The sequence below is a fragment of the Puma concolor genome, chromosome A2, assembly GCF_028749965.1.
Source record: "Puma concolor isolate L17-30 chromosome A2, mPumCon1.1.hap2, whole genome shotgun sequence".
Lineage (NCBI taxonomy): Eukaryota > Metazoa > Chordata > Mammalia > Carnivora > Felidae > Puma > Puma concolor.
In genome coordinates, this window is record NC_141668.1 from 89456310 (window position 1) to 89475935 (window position 19626).

The 19626-nt window shown below is 39.8% G+C and overlaps 1 protein-coding gene across 2 annotated transcripts in view; it reads right to left on the reverse strand.

Moving 5' to 3' along the window:
* Positions 1 to 19626, reverse strand: part of RELN (reelin) — a 535402-nt gene that overhangs the window by 223749 nt on the left and 292027 nt on the right. For both annotated transcript variants that reach the window (XM_025929644.2, XM_086696880.1), the window contains exons 9-10: positions 9729 to 9825; positions 6104 to 6344 (exon numbers count right to left, since the gene is read on the reverse strand). In XM_025929644.2, the coding sequence (XP_025785429.1) occupies positions 6104 to 6344; positions 9729 to 9825 (338 nt within the window). The remainder of the gene's footprint in view (positions 1 to 6103; positions 6345 to 9728; positions 9826 to 19626) is intronic.

Below are 19626 nucleotides of genomic sequence, written 5' to 3' on the forward strand. Positions count from 1 at the left end.
AGTTGTACTGTCTCCAGTTCCATTCACAATATCTTTAGCTGCCTTCAAGTCATTATTGAATACGAAATTCATTTCGTAACTAGAATTCATACATAACTAGAATTGAATACGAATTCATATTCGTAACTAGATCTTGGTATTTTTCCAGCTTTTTATTCATTCAGTTAACATCTAACAACACAATCCATCACGTGCCAAACACTGGAGATTCAAAAATCGTTGAAATAGTCCCTGATCTTAAGAAGCTAACTCTCTAACCAAGGAGACAGAAACATAAATAACTGGAAAGCAATGTTATCAATTCTTTCATAGAGGTATATGTCCCATGTAACAGGATATTGAAATGGAACTAGTTTTGCATCTTGAGGATCCAAGAAAATAGGTGGCAACTACTTCACATTCTTTTTTTTTTTAATGTTTATTTATTTTTGACAGAGACAGAGCATGAGCAGGGGAGGGGCATAGGGAGAGGGAGACACAGAATCCAAAGCAGGCTCCAGGCCCTGAGCTGTCAGCACAGAGCCCGACGCGGGGCCTGAACTCACAGACCGTGAGATCATGACCTAAGCTGAAGTCAGACGCTCAACCGACTGAGCCACCCTAGTGGCTAGTGAAAGAGGTGGTAAAAGGGCTTAGTCACTCACTCACATTGCAGGTATACAAGCTCGAAGTTGACGTGAGTAGGAAGCTGGACAGCAGAGAGAGGATTTCTTTAGAGAGGGTTGGAGGTAAACTGCGGGTCCCATCCATGACTGTATCAGGGGAGGAAGGTACCTTCTTCTCTCCTCAAACGTGGGGCATTGGACCTTGAGGAAAGCACTTGGAAAGTATACTGTATGGGCTTGGACTAGTGCCTGGAGCTGCCTGGAAGATGGCTGGGGAAGAGGGCTGTGCTTAGAAATAATAACTCTCCTCCCAATCACTGATCCAAGGCGAGTATTTACTATAGAGTAGGCTTGGACCCATGGACACAAGATCTTAGTTTTTCTAAGATCCTCCCCCAAATGGCTCCCTGGAGAGGTAACAGTAGAAAGAGGTTGTAGTCATTAGCCAGAGGCCCAGTGGCTGAAAATACACGCAGACATGAGACATGGATTGAAGAAAGGCAGGTGAGAGATTCCCCAGCATTAGTGAGGAGTGGGGAGATTTCCAAAGAGCCCAAAGGTAGACTGACGAGAGAGCCATCTTTGATTTCTTGCTAGGCCAAGAAAGCAGTTGATTCCAGCTTCTAACAATATCTGCCTCTTGTCTCTTCTCCTTCCTGCAGACCCAGCCCTGGAGGGTTCAGAGGCCAAAACTCATGAGGGTGGTGAGGAAGGAGAAGGAGCTGATCACCTCCTCCATCCCCCTTGCAGCAGACCTAAGCTGGAGGAGGGGAAAAGCTACAGATGAAGCTTGGAGCTTAGATTACAATAGTAAACTGATCATATCTGTGATTGAACTGAGACTGCTTTGGAGACTAAAGTGATTGGATGACTTATTTGGTCTATCAGCAGTCTTGGAACCCACAAAGAGGGCAGAGATAAAGAAGCTGTCAGACTGAATCTGAATGGTCACTGGGGGACACAGAGGTACTTGTTTTCCAAAGCCAGCCTCCAACCCCACCTCCTGCTTGTTCAATCTAATAGTTACACAAACACAGAGAGGAGGGAGACATTAACTATGCAAAAGTTCACACAGACAATGACACTGGAACTGGGTCCTTAAGGATGCTGGGAATTACTAGGCAGAGAAAAAATAACAGTGGAAAAGCAGGTTTGAAGTGTGGGAGCATGAAATGCAGTACTGTATGAGGCTGGAGCACAGAGGAACAGGAGACAAGGATGAGAAGTTAGGCCGGACCTAGATCGGAAAGGGCCTTGAATTAACACGCTAGGGAGCATCCTCTAGGTCCAAACACGAGGCCATCAAAGGTATGGAGGATGGGGGGAGCATCGTCATGGCATTTCTATGAAAGAATGATGCAGGAATTTTTGTCAGTGGCATCCATTTGTATGACCCTTGTCTCTTAACACCTTTGTCACAGGCAGGCCGCTGCTGTGAGACTGTCGATTTTTCTTTTGTGAGCATGCCACCATTCTTTTTTTAAAAAAATTTTTTTTTTCAACGTTTATTTATTTTTGGGACAGAGAGAGACAGAGCATGAACGGGGGAGGGGCCGAGAGAGAGGGAGACACAGAATCAGAAACAGGCTCCAGGCTCTGAGCCATCAGCCCAGAGCTGGACGCGGGGCTCGAACTCACGGACCGCGAGATCGTGACCTGGCTGAAGTCGGACGCTTAACCGACTGCGCCACCCAGGCGCCCCGAGCATGCCACCATTCTTATGCTATTTCACCTCCCATACAGATTACTGCAAATGCCTCTTGCTTCCATAAGGAAGACATTTTAATACTCCCATCCCCTAAGTTCACTCTAGGTCAACAGTCAATACCTGTGATGGACCAGTAGCCAGGACTATGAACATGAAATCAACTGTTACAGTGTGGAAGAGAAGAAAGAGACCAGTGCTTGGGCTGAATTTACCAAATTCTAATGTATAAAAATCAGTCATCTGGAGAAAGGAACATGCACTACAAATGGAATAAAGCTGGAGCAAGATCAAGAAATAGGATAAGAATCTTTTAACCTATAGTCAGAGAGTGATAGGGAAGAAAATGGGCAGATAATTTAACTAATGGATGTGGAGAAGAAACCTGGTACAAACAGAATCACGCCACTTTATATTTATGACCCGTAAGAGCAAAGCTATGTGGTGACTGAAATCAAGATTAGGTAAGATTCCTATATTTGAATCCTGGCTCTCCCATGGGTGAGAAGGATATTTTGGACACGTTACTCAACACCTCTATGTCCACTTTCCACGTCTGTAAAATGGAGCTAATATAGCACCTGCTCTACAGGTTTATAAAGATAAAATTATTTGAGAGGATATATATATATATATACATGGACATTTTTTCCTTAACTAAATCTATTTTGTAATTAAGCATACTTTCTCAATTGCTGTTAGGCTCACTCTTTAATTTAGTTAAGATGTAAACATCTTGGAAACTTTTACGGAACACAGAAAAGATAATATGTAAATAGAGCAAGCAAACAAACATAATCCTCAAAACTTAAAGTCCAAAGTAAAGCAATGTTTACAACATGCCCTGGTTCAACAGGAACATGGAGATATGCTTATGCTTTTTAAGTGGTTGTATTCAGTTTTCATTTCAGAGAGCACTAAGTAAAGGAGCAATATTTAAATTTTTTTAAATGTCTATTTATTTTTGAGAAAGAGAGAGAGAGAGAGTGCAAGCAGTGGAGAGGCAGAGAGAGAGAAAGAGAGAGAGAGAGAGAGACAGAATCCAAAGCAGGCTCCAGGCTCTGACCTGTCAGCACAGAGCCTGACACGGGGCTTGAACCCACAAACCATGAGATCATGACCTGAGCTGAAGTCAGATGCTTAACTGACTGAGCCATCCAGGCGCCCCAAGGAGCCGTATTTAATGAAGAAATTTCATACAGTTTATATAAAGTTTTTATGTGTAGAACTTCACATCACCCAGCAAAAGCATTTTTTTTCACGCTCAGATGTTTGAGCCAGAAAGCAAAAGCATAGATATGCAGATTATTTAAAATGACAATTCTTAGTTTTAAAAAGAGTTTTCAGAAAGAAACATCAGAGAAAAATTTCTACCTGATAGCCAAGTCAAAGAGCATGATACATATCATTACTACAGTGGTTTTTTTCGTAGGTCACTGGTCAAGTCTCAAATGTGTGAATGGTAAGTTTGGGAGTAGGATGATGGACCACAAAGCAAAACCATAACCCACACAAACTTGTAATATAATTGAACATCACTACTGAAGCAAAACCACATTTCATGCATTTTTATCATGGGTGGGATACGATACAAACGATTAAGAAACTGAATGGCTAATTAGATTAGTATAACAGCTTATAAAACAAGGCATAAAAATTGCATTTCTACAGTAAAGGCTACTGAGTCAAAGTGATAAATGATCATCATGGGAAAAGGATGTGAATCCCAGGACCTTAGGTCTCCATGTGTTTCCTGGGTTTTCGTGTCTTCTTGCCAATGTTGAACAACGTCAACAGAAATCCTTCTTAATCAAGTGGTAGTGGGATATGACATGGGATATCTTTACAAAGGTTCTTTTCTACATCCACATGAAAGGAATCCATGGACTCTTTGTAAAGGGACCAAAGTTTTAGAGTCTTTGTCAGAAGGAATTTCCATACAGTTTACTGGGTGTTTTACCACACTGAGCAAGGAGGATGTCTGTTCCTAATGTCAGTCAATTGTGTGGCTTCACCAACTGAAAGTAAAATGCCTAGCATTTGATCTGTTAAGCAAGAAGTTATTGTGTCAGGGGACTTCCTGTGTTGAAGGATTTCTAAATAGTTTTGAATCTTTTTTCTAGAATTTGAAAAAGGAGGTGTGCATCTTAGATGTTTATATTCTACTTGGTTTTACTCCTGTGATCTCACCTCCTCCCACAGCACAAGATTTTTTTGTGCCAGTGAGTCACATTTAAAAAAATTCTCTGAGCTTTATTTGCATTTTATTTTAATATATTGGAAACTTGAGAGGGTCCAGTCAGGGGTCTAATGGCATTCTTGATAATCACCTAGGCACAAGTTTTTGTTCCACATACCCTGGGCAGGCAAGCCCGTGACTTCAATTTCTATTCAAAAGGCTGATAATTGCCAAATTTCCTCTGAGTTCCTGATAGCTTTATCTAAACTCCCAACTAATATTTCTTCTTGCCTGTCCTCAGGGTTATCAAGATCAACATGTCCACAATGTACAGCAGACTGACTATAGTTAATAATACCGTGTTGCATAGTTGAAAGTTGCTAAGAGAATAGATCTTAAAAGTTCTCATTACAAGAAGGAAATTTGGTAACTATGTGAGCTGATGGATGTTAACAAACCTTATTATGATGATCACTTTGCAAAATATGCAAATATTAACTCATTATATTGCACACCTGAAACTGCCATATTATATATCAAATATATCTCAATTAAAAAAGAAGATCAACATTCCATAGTGAATTCAACTTCTGTGAGCCTGCTTCTCCTTCTCTGTTTCTTGTTTCCATGAATGGCACCGCCATCCGCCCAGCTGCCCAAATCTTGTCCTCGATACCTGCTATTCCCTCATCATCTCAATTGGTCCCCAACCTTCTCCATTCTCTCTCCTAAAAATCTCTGAAATCCATCCACATTCTCCCCGAAGTCTGGCCAACATGACCTCCCACCGGACTTCTGTTACAAGCTTCCTACGTGGTCTCCCTACATGTACATTCTCCCATCCATTCCATCCTCCATCCTCAAAAGTATATTTTAAAAAATCAAATCAAAAGGTACATATTAAAAAAAAAGCAATTCAGTGACTCCCTAACACATCCAAGATAAAGTTCAAACTCTATAGCAGCTTGCAAGACCTTCAAGGTTTTATCACTGGCCACGTCTCCAGACTCAACTAATCCAAGTCTCAACTCAAAATGTTAGACAACTATTTTGAACATTGTCTAAGACTTTTGCTTTGTGCTCTCACTGTCCAGTTTTTATGTATGAGATTTCTGATTTTAGAAACACTATTCCTCCCACCTGGCCAAATCCAAATTATCTTTCAGCCTCTGCTTAGATTCCCTATCTGGAATGCTTTCCTAATTGCTTGAGTCTGGGTTTGGTATTGTATATTGTACTTCCAGGGCACTCTAACTTTCCCAGCAAATCATGGTAATTATGTTGTTTTATATGTGTATGTTGACATATCTAACTACCTCCACTAAGTTGACAACCACGTGAAGGGAAGAAACATATCTGCCTTTCTGTGGTTATATTCTCTAGGCTCAGGCAAGGACATGGCACAGTGAGTCCTCAAAGATACTTATTAAATGGATGAGTAAGTGAATGTTTTTGTACCAATGATTCCCCATCCTTAAAAGAGAAGGTAACATAAATAAGAATATTACCTATTCCTTTACCAATGGATTTGGTAAGAATAGTTATCTTTGATTTGATTTATTAATAAGCTTTAGGTCTCAGAGGGGAGGAGAAGAAACAAAAAAGAGCTCAAACCTTAACTGTAGCTCCTGGGAAAAAAAGCCAGTTGCCGGTGTCTACTGGATCAAGACTGTCTTCTAAAATGACTTGTCTGTGGGCTGAGTTGATGATCAGGATGTTATCTAAGGCCCAGCAGGCTTCATACACCTCGCCTACATGCAGACTTTCCTGCTTCCACTGAAACTGGACGTTCTCCCCTTTGGCGTCTTCAGGAAGGTAGAGGATATGGATGATTGTGCTGATGTTGGAAGGGGCTCTGGAACAGATGGTGAGATGGGAATTGGTGCCATACAATAGAGTGCCATATAATAAATGAAACATCAAGTTCAACAGTATCCATTTTTTTCTTTCTTATAGATCAATTTTTTAAATTAAGATTGTAGTTTCATTATCTCAACATTATATATATTACAGATTAAATACTCATTATTCCCACAGCCCTTAAATCTTTTGGGATACGCTGATGATTAAGATGTCCATATTAAGTGATGACAGTTTTAACATCAAATGTCTTCAAGAGCTTTACTTTCTTTAAATTTTATTTTCAGTTAGTTAACATACAGTGCAAGGTTGGTTTCAGGAGAGTTCAGAGATTCATCACTCACAGACAGCACCCAGTGCTCATCACAAGTGCTCTGCTGATACCCATCCCCCACCCACTGCCCTCCATCAACCCTTAGTTTGTTCTCAATCATGAAGAGTCTCTCGTGGTTTGTTTCTCTTCTCTTCTCTTTTTTCCCCCTCCCTCCCATATGTTCATCTGTTTTGTTTCTTAAATTCCACATACACGTGAAGTCATATGGTATTCGTCTTTCTCTGATTGACTTATTTTGCTTAGCATAATACATTCTAGCATAGCCAAACTATGGAGAGCTTTAATTTAAAAAAATTATTTTTAATTTACATCCAAATTAGTTAGCATATCGTACAACAATGATTTCAGGAGTAGATTCCCTAATGTCCTCTACCCATTTAGCCCATCCCCCTCCCACAACCCCTCCAGTAACCCTCTGTTTGTTCTCCATATTTAAGAGTCTCTTCTGTTTTGTCCCCTTCCCTGTTTTTATATTATTTTTGCTTCCCTTCCCTTATGTTGGAGAGCTTTACTTTTAACAAAAGGCAGACACTGAGTGCATTCAAGTAAGCCAGTAAAGGAATAATGGAAGAGAAAATGGCACACGCTTCTATGGTGCGTACAAAAAAAAGTGTTCCCAGCACAGTTTTTTTCATGTGGTAGACACTAAATGTTCAATAATTCAAATAATCTCACAGTTTATTTTATTTGATACTACAAAAATGAGAAAAAACACTAAAAGTATTTTCTTAATTTTGATTCTTACCTTGAAATTTTCTATCAATCAGAGACCACTGTGTGTTGTTTTATAAGTCTTTGCCTGGTATTATTTTATATCTAATAATCATATACATTTTTATTTGTTTTGTCTATATGAATGTGAGATCTTCCATGAAAACTAATTGCTCTATAATTCTTCACAACGTCATGCAGATCAGTCTTTAAAAGCTTGATATAATTTGACATGATTTTTACCATATATCTGTTAGAATCCAGGCCCTTCTGCTATATGATAAAAGTACTTTTATTAAAAATTTTATTCTACCAAAGTAGAAACCTGCTATAGTAAAAATGATTGCTTTTAGCTAAGATTAAAAGTGGTACTAAAATGCAAACTAGTGGTACCCTGGGCTTACTGTAAATTAGTTTTGAAAGGACTATAGAAAGGACGTATTTTTCACTTACCATTGAATTACGTATATATCCAAAGAATTGTCAGTGTAGGTTATAGATGGTGTACCTTATCTTTGAGGGTAACCAATTGCCTTTTTAAAAAAAATATTTCATAATGACTATGTTTTTTGCTTCGGAAAGAACTTAAACCAATGAAAATAGTATATTTTAGTTCTAGGAAGTGATTGAAAACATGTTTACTCTGATCATTAAATGGTACGGAAAATTTGCTTTAATGAGAATGACAGCTTACAGCATGGTCTAAAATTGCAAGTCTTGTTTAGTGAAAAACAGCTGAATGTGATCTTCATATATTGTAATTAAATGTATACATTCATTATTTGTCATATCAAAAATATGTAGCCCTTTTCCAAAAAGAAATATCTCTGACAATTTACCTAAACTATGATATATAACTATTGGGTAGATAAAAAATGGAGGTATGGATACAATTTCAATATTTACGCTGCCTTGCTTAAAGTCATTTATATAAATAAGTATTTAATATGAATTCATTTTATTTTTTTTTAAATTTTTTTTTTCAACGTTTATTTATTTTTGGGACAGAGAGAGACAGAGCATGAACGGGGGAGGGGCAGAGAGAGAGGGAGACACAGAATCGGAAACAGGCTCCAGGCTCTGAGCCATCAGCCCAGAGCCCGACGCGGGGCTCGAACTCACGGACCGCGAGATCGTGACCTGGCTGAAGTCGGACGCTTAACCGACTGTGCCAACCAGGCGCCCCTGAATTCATTTTAATAACAACTACTAGAAATTAGAAAGAATAGCAAAATGCTGTTATAATATTGGCACAGCATGTCAGAGCTTGGCTTGTGCAGGTACTTATAGATTATATGTTATCCTGCCACAGAGAGAGACAGTTTCTTAAAATGTCTAAGTTAGAATCACTTATCTTAGTTTCTGGTTGAAGTAGACCTTGGACATATGACAATTTATAAATCTGAAATACTGCTGGAGACTTTGGGCAGATTAGTTTAGTTTTAAGCACTAAGAATCTAATATTTACAATTCCTCCCTAATAAATCAGAATTGTTCCAACATAGAAATATGGTAAGGAAACTAGCATGTAAAAAACCTGTACAAGACTGATGGAAAATGTTCTACTTCAGTTGTACTAAGTTAAGAACTAAATCAATCAGGATAACTACTTTATAAAAGTTCAAGGTAGTTTTTTCCTTTAAATATCTTACTAGACCTAAAATTAAGCATCCATTTTGAATGTTGTAAGCTCTGCAGAAGTTGTAAGTATCATTTGAGTTTTGCTAACTTAACATTTTTTCAACTCGAGCGAGCTGCTTCTTAAGCATCCTACCTCATTTTCTTATCGAGGGATTTTTTTTTAATGAAAAAAATGTAATAAAATGACCACCAGTTACATCACAATTATGTTAATAGAATTTTAGAACTGGCCTTTGGGAAGCTGGAAGGGAAACGACAGAACTAAACATTCAACGCAAAAGCCCCAGTGGCTATTAACTCATTACCATCACAGACTGGGAGAAATTTAGGTGGTAATCTCATATGGTCCTAGGTCTCCAAACCAGCCACTAGCCAAGCCACCTAGAGAGCTGGGTAATGTTACTTTGTGGAGGGTTCCATCATAAATGTTATTCTCCCAAATGTGCTTTAACCAAAAATAGTTTGTTATAGCTTCTACTAACCGTGGGAGATTCTGAATGGAAAATGACACTTTAAACAATACTTCTTCAAATAGGGCAGATAATAATATGTGCAGGCATGTAATTCAACATAATTAACAACCAGACTACTTTTAACCATGAAGCATAAATTCGATGGTAGAATGAGGGCAAATAGGGAAGTAGAAATCCACCTACATCAGAATTTATGAAACTACTTTAAATGATAACAAACCTAATTTTCTCAAGCTGAATCCAGTCGGCAGTATTATTCTTGGCATATGACACGATGATGCTGGGGTCTGAGTAACTAAAGCGACATGAACCTGAACCTGTAAATAGCAATAACAGTAAGTTTCAAAGTTAAAAACACAGTGTAATTGCATACCATCCTTCCTGATCAATGTGAGATAACTTTGTAACCATTTAAATATTTATTTAATTGCTTCCCCATTCTTCCAATTATGCTGAAATTTCTTGTGATCGGTTCTGATAAATACTATTTGATAAATAACTTTAGGAATCAGGAAAAAGGCAAACAAATTTTTCCGATTTCTTTACAGATACACAAAATTCTAAACTAAGTTACAAAATAAATACTTAGCTCTATGCCAAAAATATCTAATATTACAGAATGATTAATAATGCCATCGTGGTTCTTGCAAGTTAATATCAATTAATAGTGATTGCATTAAATAGTATATAAGTCATTAAACTGCACGAGGACTAAACACCATTCTTCTTCAGTGTGGGTCTTATTTAAATGATTAGACAGCATATAAGAAACTAAAATCCTGTAAAAATTCAAGTACTAAATGGATGAGAACTGTTAGATATGACTGATACTATTCTACTATAGCCCAACATTAAAGATTTTAAAAGACAGATGTTATGTCCCATAGCGAACACTTACTTCTCATTATGATTTTCCATATTGGAAATGTGACTGAAGAAAGTTTTTAAAACTCTGACAAGGGTTTGTTTCTACACATTCAATGAATTCATATAATAACACATAGCATAAGTTAGAATTTCAAAGATCTTCTCAGAATACCCGAAACAGCCATGAAAACATATGCCAGAAGTTTCTTGTAACCGAATAGCAGGATTTTTTTCATACCATATTAAAAACAAATGAACCAACAGAAAAAGAAATAGTTCAATTTATGTTTCAGTTTTACCCATCTGCTAGAGGAGCCTCAGTTTCAGCAAATGACATCTGTGGACGGTTTTTACATTTGTAGTTCTCAGGAGTTCCAAGCTTTAATAGACTCATTTATTTTATTTCAGTGGTGTTTAGTACAACATCAGTTAGTCTGCAATCGCCAAAGCTGGCAATGTGCTAAAAGGCCAAACGGCAGTTTTCCCAGATTTGTTCTCACGGCCAAAATGTGGGTGCAAGAAAGGGTATTCAGAGGACAGCTACCCGGCAACCCTAAGCTCAAACAGAAGCCCACCTTATGCGCTTCTCATCACTCCTAAATCTTACCTTTCATAAGCAGCTGCTTAAAGTAAATATCAAGCTGTGAGGCTGGAATTGGAAGCGGCCAGGATTATGTGGGACAAACTTCCATACAAACAAGAATAGGGACTGGCGGAAAATCTGTTTATTTCAAAACAAAGTTCAAATCAGCCTAAAGAATTTAAATGGTATTTATGTGCCTCCTTCATGTTGTATACACCATAAGCTCTTAAGAGCAAATGTGTCAGAGGTGCATCCCTGAAAAAGGAACGGGTAGAACAAATGATAACCAAAAATGTGCCTTACAGGAGGCAATTCCTTGCAAATTGTTTACAAATGAAGAGAGAAGGAAAGCTGGTAAACATCAGAATAAAAACGTGTCCAAATAGGTCTTTTCTCCCCATCTCCTTACGCCAACGTGGCAAAATTTAGTTTATGATGTACCCATAAAACACAAAGGCACCTGGCAGGTGAATCACTTTTCCTCAGCCACTTAGTCATTAAATTCTTTCATATCTAAAATATCAATACTTTTATGAATCCATCTTCTCCTTGCTGTTGTCAATAGACCCTCATTAGCTCTTGCCAGGACTCTGCAGTAGTGATTAGTTAGCCTCCCTGTCTCCAGCCTCACGTGTCCTTACCCAGCCACATTGTTGCCAGTGCTCTTCCTACAAGTAAACTGAATCCGGTTACCTCTCCGCTTATAATCCTTCAGCAGTTCCTCAGTACGGGAACCCACCCCCTGGTGGGAGAAAGATGCACAGTTCCTAGAGACCAAACATGTACCCTGGAGAACAGAACTAGCCCCGGTCACTGGAAAGGGTTCCCACGTGAAAAGATGGTCAAACACGGAAAGGAACTCCAACACGGGGATAGACAACTGGAAACTGGGACTGGGGAATGGGGGATGGGGGATGAGGGGCCAGGCAGAGAAGAGGTGCTGCCCAAGACCAGGGAACTGAAGAGGGAGAGCCTGAGCTGGAAGAAGTATCCCCAAGAGAACCAGTCAGCTCTGGATATCTGCCTCACTCTGAGGCCACCCTCACCAAACTCTCATTCCAAATGGTGCCAGTCTAGGGGCACCTGGGTGGCTCAGTTGGTTAAGCGTCCGACTTCAGCTCAGGTCATGATCTCGTGGGTTCGAGCGACGCATCAGGCTCTGCGTTGAAAGCTTGGAGCCTGGAGCCTGCTTTGGATTCTGTGTCTCCCTCTCTGTCCCTCCACTGCTCGTGCTTTGTGTCTCTCTCTCTCTCTCTCTCTCTCTCTCTCTCTCTCTCTCTCTCTCTCTCAAAAATAAACAAACACTAAAAAATTTTTTTAAATGGTACCAGTCCAACGAGTAAACAATTTCCCACTCCCACTCTGAGTGTACTTGTTCCCCATATATTGGGTACAATTTTTCTTCACAGAAACCCTTCTGAATTACAACCCCACCGTCACATAGCCTTCAGCCCGCAGAATAAGATTTTCACTGCCCAGACTGACAATGGTTACTTGACTCTGGGATGAGGGGAAGAAAGAGTTCATCAGTGTCCGTGTGCACAGGTGGGTAATACCACCCCCAACCCCCTGCTCCCATCCGCTGTGGTGCCGAGCTATCATACCTCAAAGCACCTTTTACACAGTGAAGAGACAGTAATAACCAGGCGCCACCTGCAGCAGGTACCTCTTTCTTTCCCCTCTTAAATCAAAGATCTTTAATTGCCAACACTGAAATTTAAAATCGGAAAGGAAAGACAAACTCAAATGCCAAATGCAAAATAACCTCTTCTTACAGATCTATTTTCTCCCCTTCAGATCCCTTCCAATGTAATCCTTCACTCTAATGTAGCAAATCTGCAAGGATTTAAAGAACAGCGGAAAGAGGGAAGATAATTCAGGATCATGGTTATACAAGTATGGTCTGAGAGACACTGATGGACTTTAGCTGGTCTAAAAACCCAAACATTTTTGGGGTGCCTGAGTGGCTCAGTTGGTTGAGCATCCAACTCTTGATATCAGCTCAGGTCAAGATCTCATGATGAAGGGCGCCTGGGTGGCTCAGTCAGTTAAGCGTCTGACTTTGGCTCACATCACAATCTCACGGTTCATGGGTTCGAGCCCTGCATTGGGCTCTGTGCTGACAACTCAGAGCCTGGAGCCTGCTTCAGAATTTGTGTCTCCCTCTCTCTCTGCCCCTCTCCTGCTCACACTCTATCTCTAGCTCTCTCAAAAATAAGTAAACATTAAAAAAAATTAAAGAAAAAAAATAATCTCACGATGAGATGGAGACCACGCTGGACTCTGTGCTGACAGCATGGAGCCTACTTCGGATTCTCTCTCTCTGCCCCTCCCCCCAGCTTATGTGCATGCATGCATGTGCTCTCTCAATCTCTCTCTCTCTCTCCCATAAAAAAAAAACAAAAAACCAAATACTTTATTTGGTTCTTGACAGGCAAATGAGGACAGTCCATATATTTTCATTTCTGTCCACAGCAAGGGTACAAGTAACCTACAGAATGATTAAGCGTTCCTGAAGTTTTGTGTTCAAAAATAAAATTAGTGAAATTTTAGGAATTATGGAGGATCCCAATTCAACAGTCTAAGAAATCTGGCTCTCATGTAGAGCTACACATACAAAGATTACTGAAATACCCACAGTTTCGGGGAGGACAGGATATTTTGTGTTAAAGGCACTTCCATCAATGTTGTTTCCAGTTGGTCTTGGTTGTTAAGTCTTGATTTTAAATTGACAAATAAATTGATAAAGGATAAATATAAACCTACAGTTATTTATGGTAGCTTTCATTTACATCGTTATTGGTTATTTAGTCAACCCCACAGCAGACAGTGATGGATATTTTTCACCAAAAACGTTTCTAGTCTATTACTGTCTTAAATTTTGTCCTATGGCTTAAGAAATATATGCACTGAAATATAAATAGAAGCCATCTTCCCTGCTTTGCTAAAGCAGATAGCTACATTATGCCCTGCAACTGCCTTGCAAAAAAACACTTCACTAATGATGTCCTGGATTTGTGCTATTGACTTCGTGCCCAGGCCTTTGTGCTTTTTTAATAACTTGCTTTGTATTATCAAGTTAATATAAAAATACTGGGTAATTTTTTTTTAATTTTTCAGAATTTTAACATAAAATCTTAAGTCTGAGCTCATTCTTATTAGGTTAATAGTGCAATACAGGTAGTGAAGAAAACCAGAAACACAGACAGTAATGCCCTCATCTTTTTGCCCACAAATGTGTATGTATCATATTCTCTACCCATCATACCAGTGTTTTCTGCTTTCCTCCTGTTCTGGTGGAGGAAGTGTTTCTATTCTAACCAATGTGATCTTCCTTATATGGCCTAGATCCCATCTCCTCTTGCTCCTTGAAATTTCCCCTTTCTTTTTCCTGAATCATTCATCTCTCCCCCTGAGTTTCCTGGGTCATTTCTATCGTCATATGAATATCATCGAAACATACAAAGCACCTCCCATCTTTAAAAAAAAAAAGACTTTCTTGGGTGCCTGGGTGGCTCAGTCGGTTAAGCATCTGACTCTTGATCTTGGCTCAGGTCATGATCTCATGCTTCATGAGTTTGAGCCCCACATTGGGCTCTATGCTGACAGCGTGGAGCCTGCTTGGGATTCTCTGTTTCCCTCTCTTTTTGCCCCCACTTCAAAAATAAATAACACTTGGGGCGCCTGGGTGGCTCAGTCGGTTAAGCGTCCGACTTTGGCTCAGGTTGTGATCTCGTGGTCTGTGAGTTCGAGCCCTGCATCGGGCTCTGTGCTGACAGCTCAGAGCCTGGAGCCTGTTTCAGATTCTGTGTCTCCCTCTCTCTGACCCTCCCCCATTCATGCTCTGTCTCTCTCTGTCTCAAAAATAAATAAACATTAAAAAAAATGTTTTTAAATAAATAAATACTTAAAAAAACCACTTTCTTGATGTCACCCCTCCTTCTGCTCCTTCCCATTCTATTTTTGTTCCCCTGCACAGCAAAACTCAAAGGGGTTATCCAGTGATGGTCAATAAATCTTCACATCCTATTCTCTCTTGCCACCCAGACAGGTTTCTACTGAAACTACTCTTGGTTAGGTCACTGGCGGATGGATGTTGCCAAATTAACAGATCCCAATTTCAAGTTACTTTACTTCTCAGGAGGATGTGTCACAGTCGATCTCTCCCTTTTTCTTGGATACTTTCTTCCCTTGGGTTCCACCACCTTCTCAATTTTTCTGCTGCATCACTGGCTGCTGCTTCTCAGTCTCCTTCATTTCCCATTTCCTTCCTGACCTCAAACTATTTTAGTGCTTTTCTCTTCTCTTACCTACACCACCTCCTTTGATGGTCTTTCCCGCTTTCAGAGCTTTAAATAACATCTACAACAGATAATCCCTAGGATTGCATCTCCCATGAGACTCACGCTTGCAAATCCAAACTGCCGTTTTTCATTCCTAATGAACATCTCAAACTTATTAAGTCACAACCGGAAGTACTGGTGTTCCACCTCCTGAATAGCCACTAGTCTTTTCATTTCAAATGATACCACACCAGATGCTCAAACAAACAAATGAACAAAAAAAACCCTAGGAGTCATCTTTGATTCCTCCTTTTGCCTCACTTCCCACTTCAGCCCATCTGACTGTGCTGGGAGTTCTGCCTCCAAAATACTGTTCAGCTTATGTCCCTCTCTGTTGCTACCACCTCAATCAAGTCATGAACATGTCTTGATGGTTTTCTTGCTCCCCTTTTATCCTCCTGTGATCCATCATCCACACAGCATTTAGGGGGTACAGAGTAGTCTTTTGGGGCACCTGGGTGGGTCAGTCAGTTAAGCGTCCAACTCTTTTTTTTTCTTAATTTTTTAAAACATTTATTTATTTTTGAGAGAGAGACAGAGACAGAGAGAGAGAGAGAGAGAGAGAGAGAGAGAGAGAGAGAGAAAGGGAGGCAGATAGAGGGAGACACAGAATCTGAAGCAGACTCCAGGCTCTGAGCTGTCAGCACAGAGCCCGACACGGGGTTCCAACTTAGGAACTGTGAGATTATGACCTGAGCCAAAGTTGACGCTTAATTGACTGAGCCACCCAGGTGCCCTGAGTCCAACTCTTGATTTCAGCTCAAGTCATGATTTCACAGTCATGAGATCCAGCCCCATTTCCAGCTCCATGCTGGGTGTGGAGCCTGTTAAGGATTTTCCCTCTATGCCCTTCCCCTGCTCATGTGGGCAATCTCTACCTCTCTCTCTCTCTCTCTCTCTCTCTCTCTCTCTCTCTCTCTCTCAAACAAAACAAAAACAGAGGAGTCTTTTAAAATTTTTTGACATTCTATTCCCTGCTTCAAAACCTCTCAAGGCTTCTCAGCACACTAGGAACGAAAGGACGAGCTCCTCACCATGATACACAAAAATCCTTGGTGATCTGCTGGTCTTGTACATCTTAGATCATCCCTCGTACCATGCTGCCTCTCATTTACTACATTTGAGCCATAAAGTGCCCTGGACTTTCTTTCTCTTCCCTGAACACTCCATCCCAGGGCTTCTGTGCTCCTTCACTTTGTCAATTTCCTCACACCCTACTGTCTCCTCGTTCCATTCATATCTTTCCCCACTGGTTCCCTCCTCTCCCTCAGGTATCTGTGCAAATATCACCTCCTCAAAGAAGCCTTCCCTGAGCACTCAATCTGAAGAGGTCTATCCCAATCGCCAACCTCCATTTTATCACTCAGTTTTGTATTATTCATAGTACCACCAGTATTTAAATTTATTGTTTATTTAATTATTTACTGGCTCATCGTCCATATCCTGTTAGGATGCAAGTTCCATCCGAGTAGGAACTATGTGTGTCTTGCCCATTACTTATGTCCCTAGTACCCACAACAGTGCTTGGTACACAGTAGGAGCTCTATAAATTCTGGCTGGATCACAAAGAAGTTTGCCATAATGTTTTTACTTCAAATTCTCCATTTCTTCCTTTTTACTGAGTGGAGTTTCTAGTGAAAAAGGGTACTGTAACAGTAGATGAGACTTAAGGACTTTTGACTTGCCTGAAAGAGTCAAAGTATAAAGAGACTCGACACCATACTTTAGAATATCTATATTGCATACTTCCTCACCACAGATTAACTGGTAGTGCTGTATAGTCAACAGGGTAATAATTCCCACAAATTAATTAGAAAATGCCCTAAGATGACTTAAACGGTTCCATAATCCAGTCTGCTTTCAGAATAAAAATATCAGAGACAAATTACACCAGTAATTATGGCACATTTTTATCAGCCAGATAAAGTAATGTGAAGAACAATGACAGCCAGATGAATGATTTTGCTTATTAGTAAAGTCTTATTATAATGGCCCAGCAAAATTGAAAACGAGCAATTTGCAAAGTCATACAAGGTAGTCATAAGCCACACAGAATATCACCCCCAAGGCACGAGTTCTGATCTCCCCATCAGGAATCATTTTCTACTGTATTAAAAAGTTTCTCAAATGCAATATCTTCTTGATTGTGGCATTATCTTGTCTCTTTAAGTTGATTTGTTTTGTTTCTGTTGAAACAAATTCTGTTGAATATTTGAATAGATTAACACACTGGTCTAAGGGGGGAAAAACACTTTTACATTTAGGAAGAAACTTAATACAATTGTAACCTTATAGAAAAATGTTACTTTTCTTTAAAGTTTATTTGTTTATTTAAGTAATCTCTACACCCAATATGGGGCTTGAACTCATGACCTCAAGATCAAGAGTCACATGTTCTTGGGGCACCTGAGTGGCTCAGTTGATTAAGCCTCTGACTTTGGCTCAGGTCATGATTTTGCGGTCTGTGGGTTCGAGCCCTGCGTCGGGCTCTGTGCTGATAGCTCAGAGCCTGAAGCCTGCCTCTGAGTCTGTATCCATCTCTCTCTCTCTGTCTCTGTCTCTGTCTCTCTCTCAAAAATAAACATTAAAAAAAATTTTTTTTAAAAAAGGAGTTACATGTCCTTCTGACTTAACCAGCCAGGCACCCTGAAAATGTTACTCTTTTTTTCAAAAATTCTTAAATGTTTATTTATTTTTGAGAGAGAGAGACAGAGAGACAGAGAGAGACAGAGAGAGAGAGAGACCATGACTGGGGTAAGGGCAGAGAGAGAAGGAGACACAGAATCCAAAGCAGGCTCCAGGATCCATGCTGTCAGCATAGAGCCTGATGTGGGGCTTGAACCCATGAACTGTGAGATCATGACCTGAGCTGAAGTCTGACACTTAACCGACTGAGCCACCCAGGCGCCCTGAAAAATGTTACTCTTAATTGTAATGTTATTTAACTGACTGAGCCACCCAGACACCCCGAAAAATGTTACTCTTAATTGTAATGTTATGGATTGAGAAAATCTTTGATGGTAGGTGCAGGTTAACATGTCATATAGGTTTAAACATATCTTATTTAATTTGTCTCACACGAGGGAAGTCCACATGATAATAAATTCAATGTTAGCATTACTGATAGTTCTATATAATTTTTTTTACTTTACCTTTTTTAGAGTGAAATATCCTCTGATACAAGCTATCTTTCAGAGAGGAAAGCATGCACAGCAGATAGGAGAGGATGGGGGAGGCAAGCTGCCTAGGCTGCAATCTGGGCTTGGACCCTTCTTAGCTGTGTGACCTTGGGCAAATCACTTAGCTTTTCTGTGCCCAATTTCCACATTCGTAAAACATAAATAATAATAGCAATCTCTTCATAGTACTGTTGTGAACAGTAAGGAGTTAACACATGAACAGGGCCTATAAAACAGTTCTTGGCTCATACTGTTTAAAAGATTTCAGTTATGATTCAATTTTTTTTTGTTTCACTTCACAAATTAATTTATCCTAGAAAAAGGAGCACATTTCTGACCATATTTGTTTACAGGCTAAATATTACATTGAATTGCTCCTTATCAAAGAACTTACAGTGCATTTTTCCTATGGCTTCTTTTATTTTGTTCTATTTCCAGGCTCTTCAGTGGAAATCCTATACATTCAACATGGAAATAAAAACTGAGACCAAAATGAATAAACTACTTGTTTGTTAGCATCACTGGTAAATGCATGAGTGGGGAAGAGAAGAGTCTACCTGATAAGAAATGAAGGTGCTCGGGGCGCCTGGGTGGCGCAGTCGGTTAAGCGTCCGACTTCAGCCAGGTCACGATCTCGCGGTCAGTGAGTTCGAGCCCCGCGTCGGGCTCTGGGCTGATGGCTCAGAGCCTGGAGCCTGTTTCCGATTCTATGTCTCCCTCTCTCTCTGCCCCTCCCCCGTTCATGCTCTGTCTCTCTCTGTCCCAAAAATAAATAAACGTTGAAAAAAAAAATTTAAAAAAAAAATAAAAAAAAAAAAAGAAATGAAGGTGCTCTGGGAGAAGGATAGCAAGACAAAGCAGTATAAGCAGATAGATTTCCTAAGGGCCACAGAATTGCTGGAGTAGAGTTGAAAATTTGGTTTTACAGTTCCTAGCATCCAAACAAAACAGAAACTCTGATCAGGTAGAGTTTTAGTAGCACTCATCAAGAAAATACATTCTAATAACTCAAGAGAACAATAACAGTTGCTATGAACAGGTAGGTACCACTGTGCATGCCTACTTTGCAAATGAGGAAACTGAGGCAAAGAGAAGTTGAGAAGTGTACTGGGGGGGGGGGTTGGTAAATGAAATTCAGAATTAGAT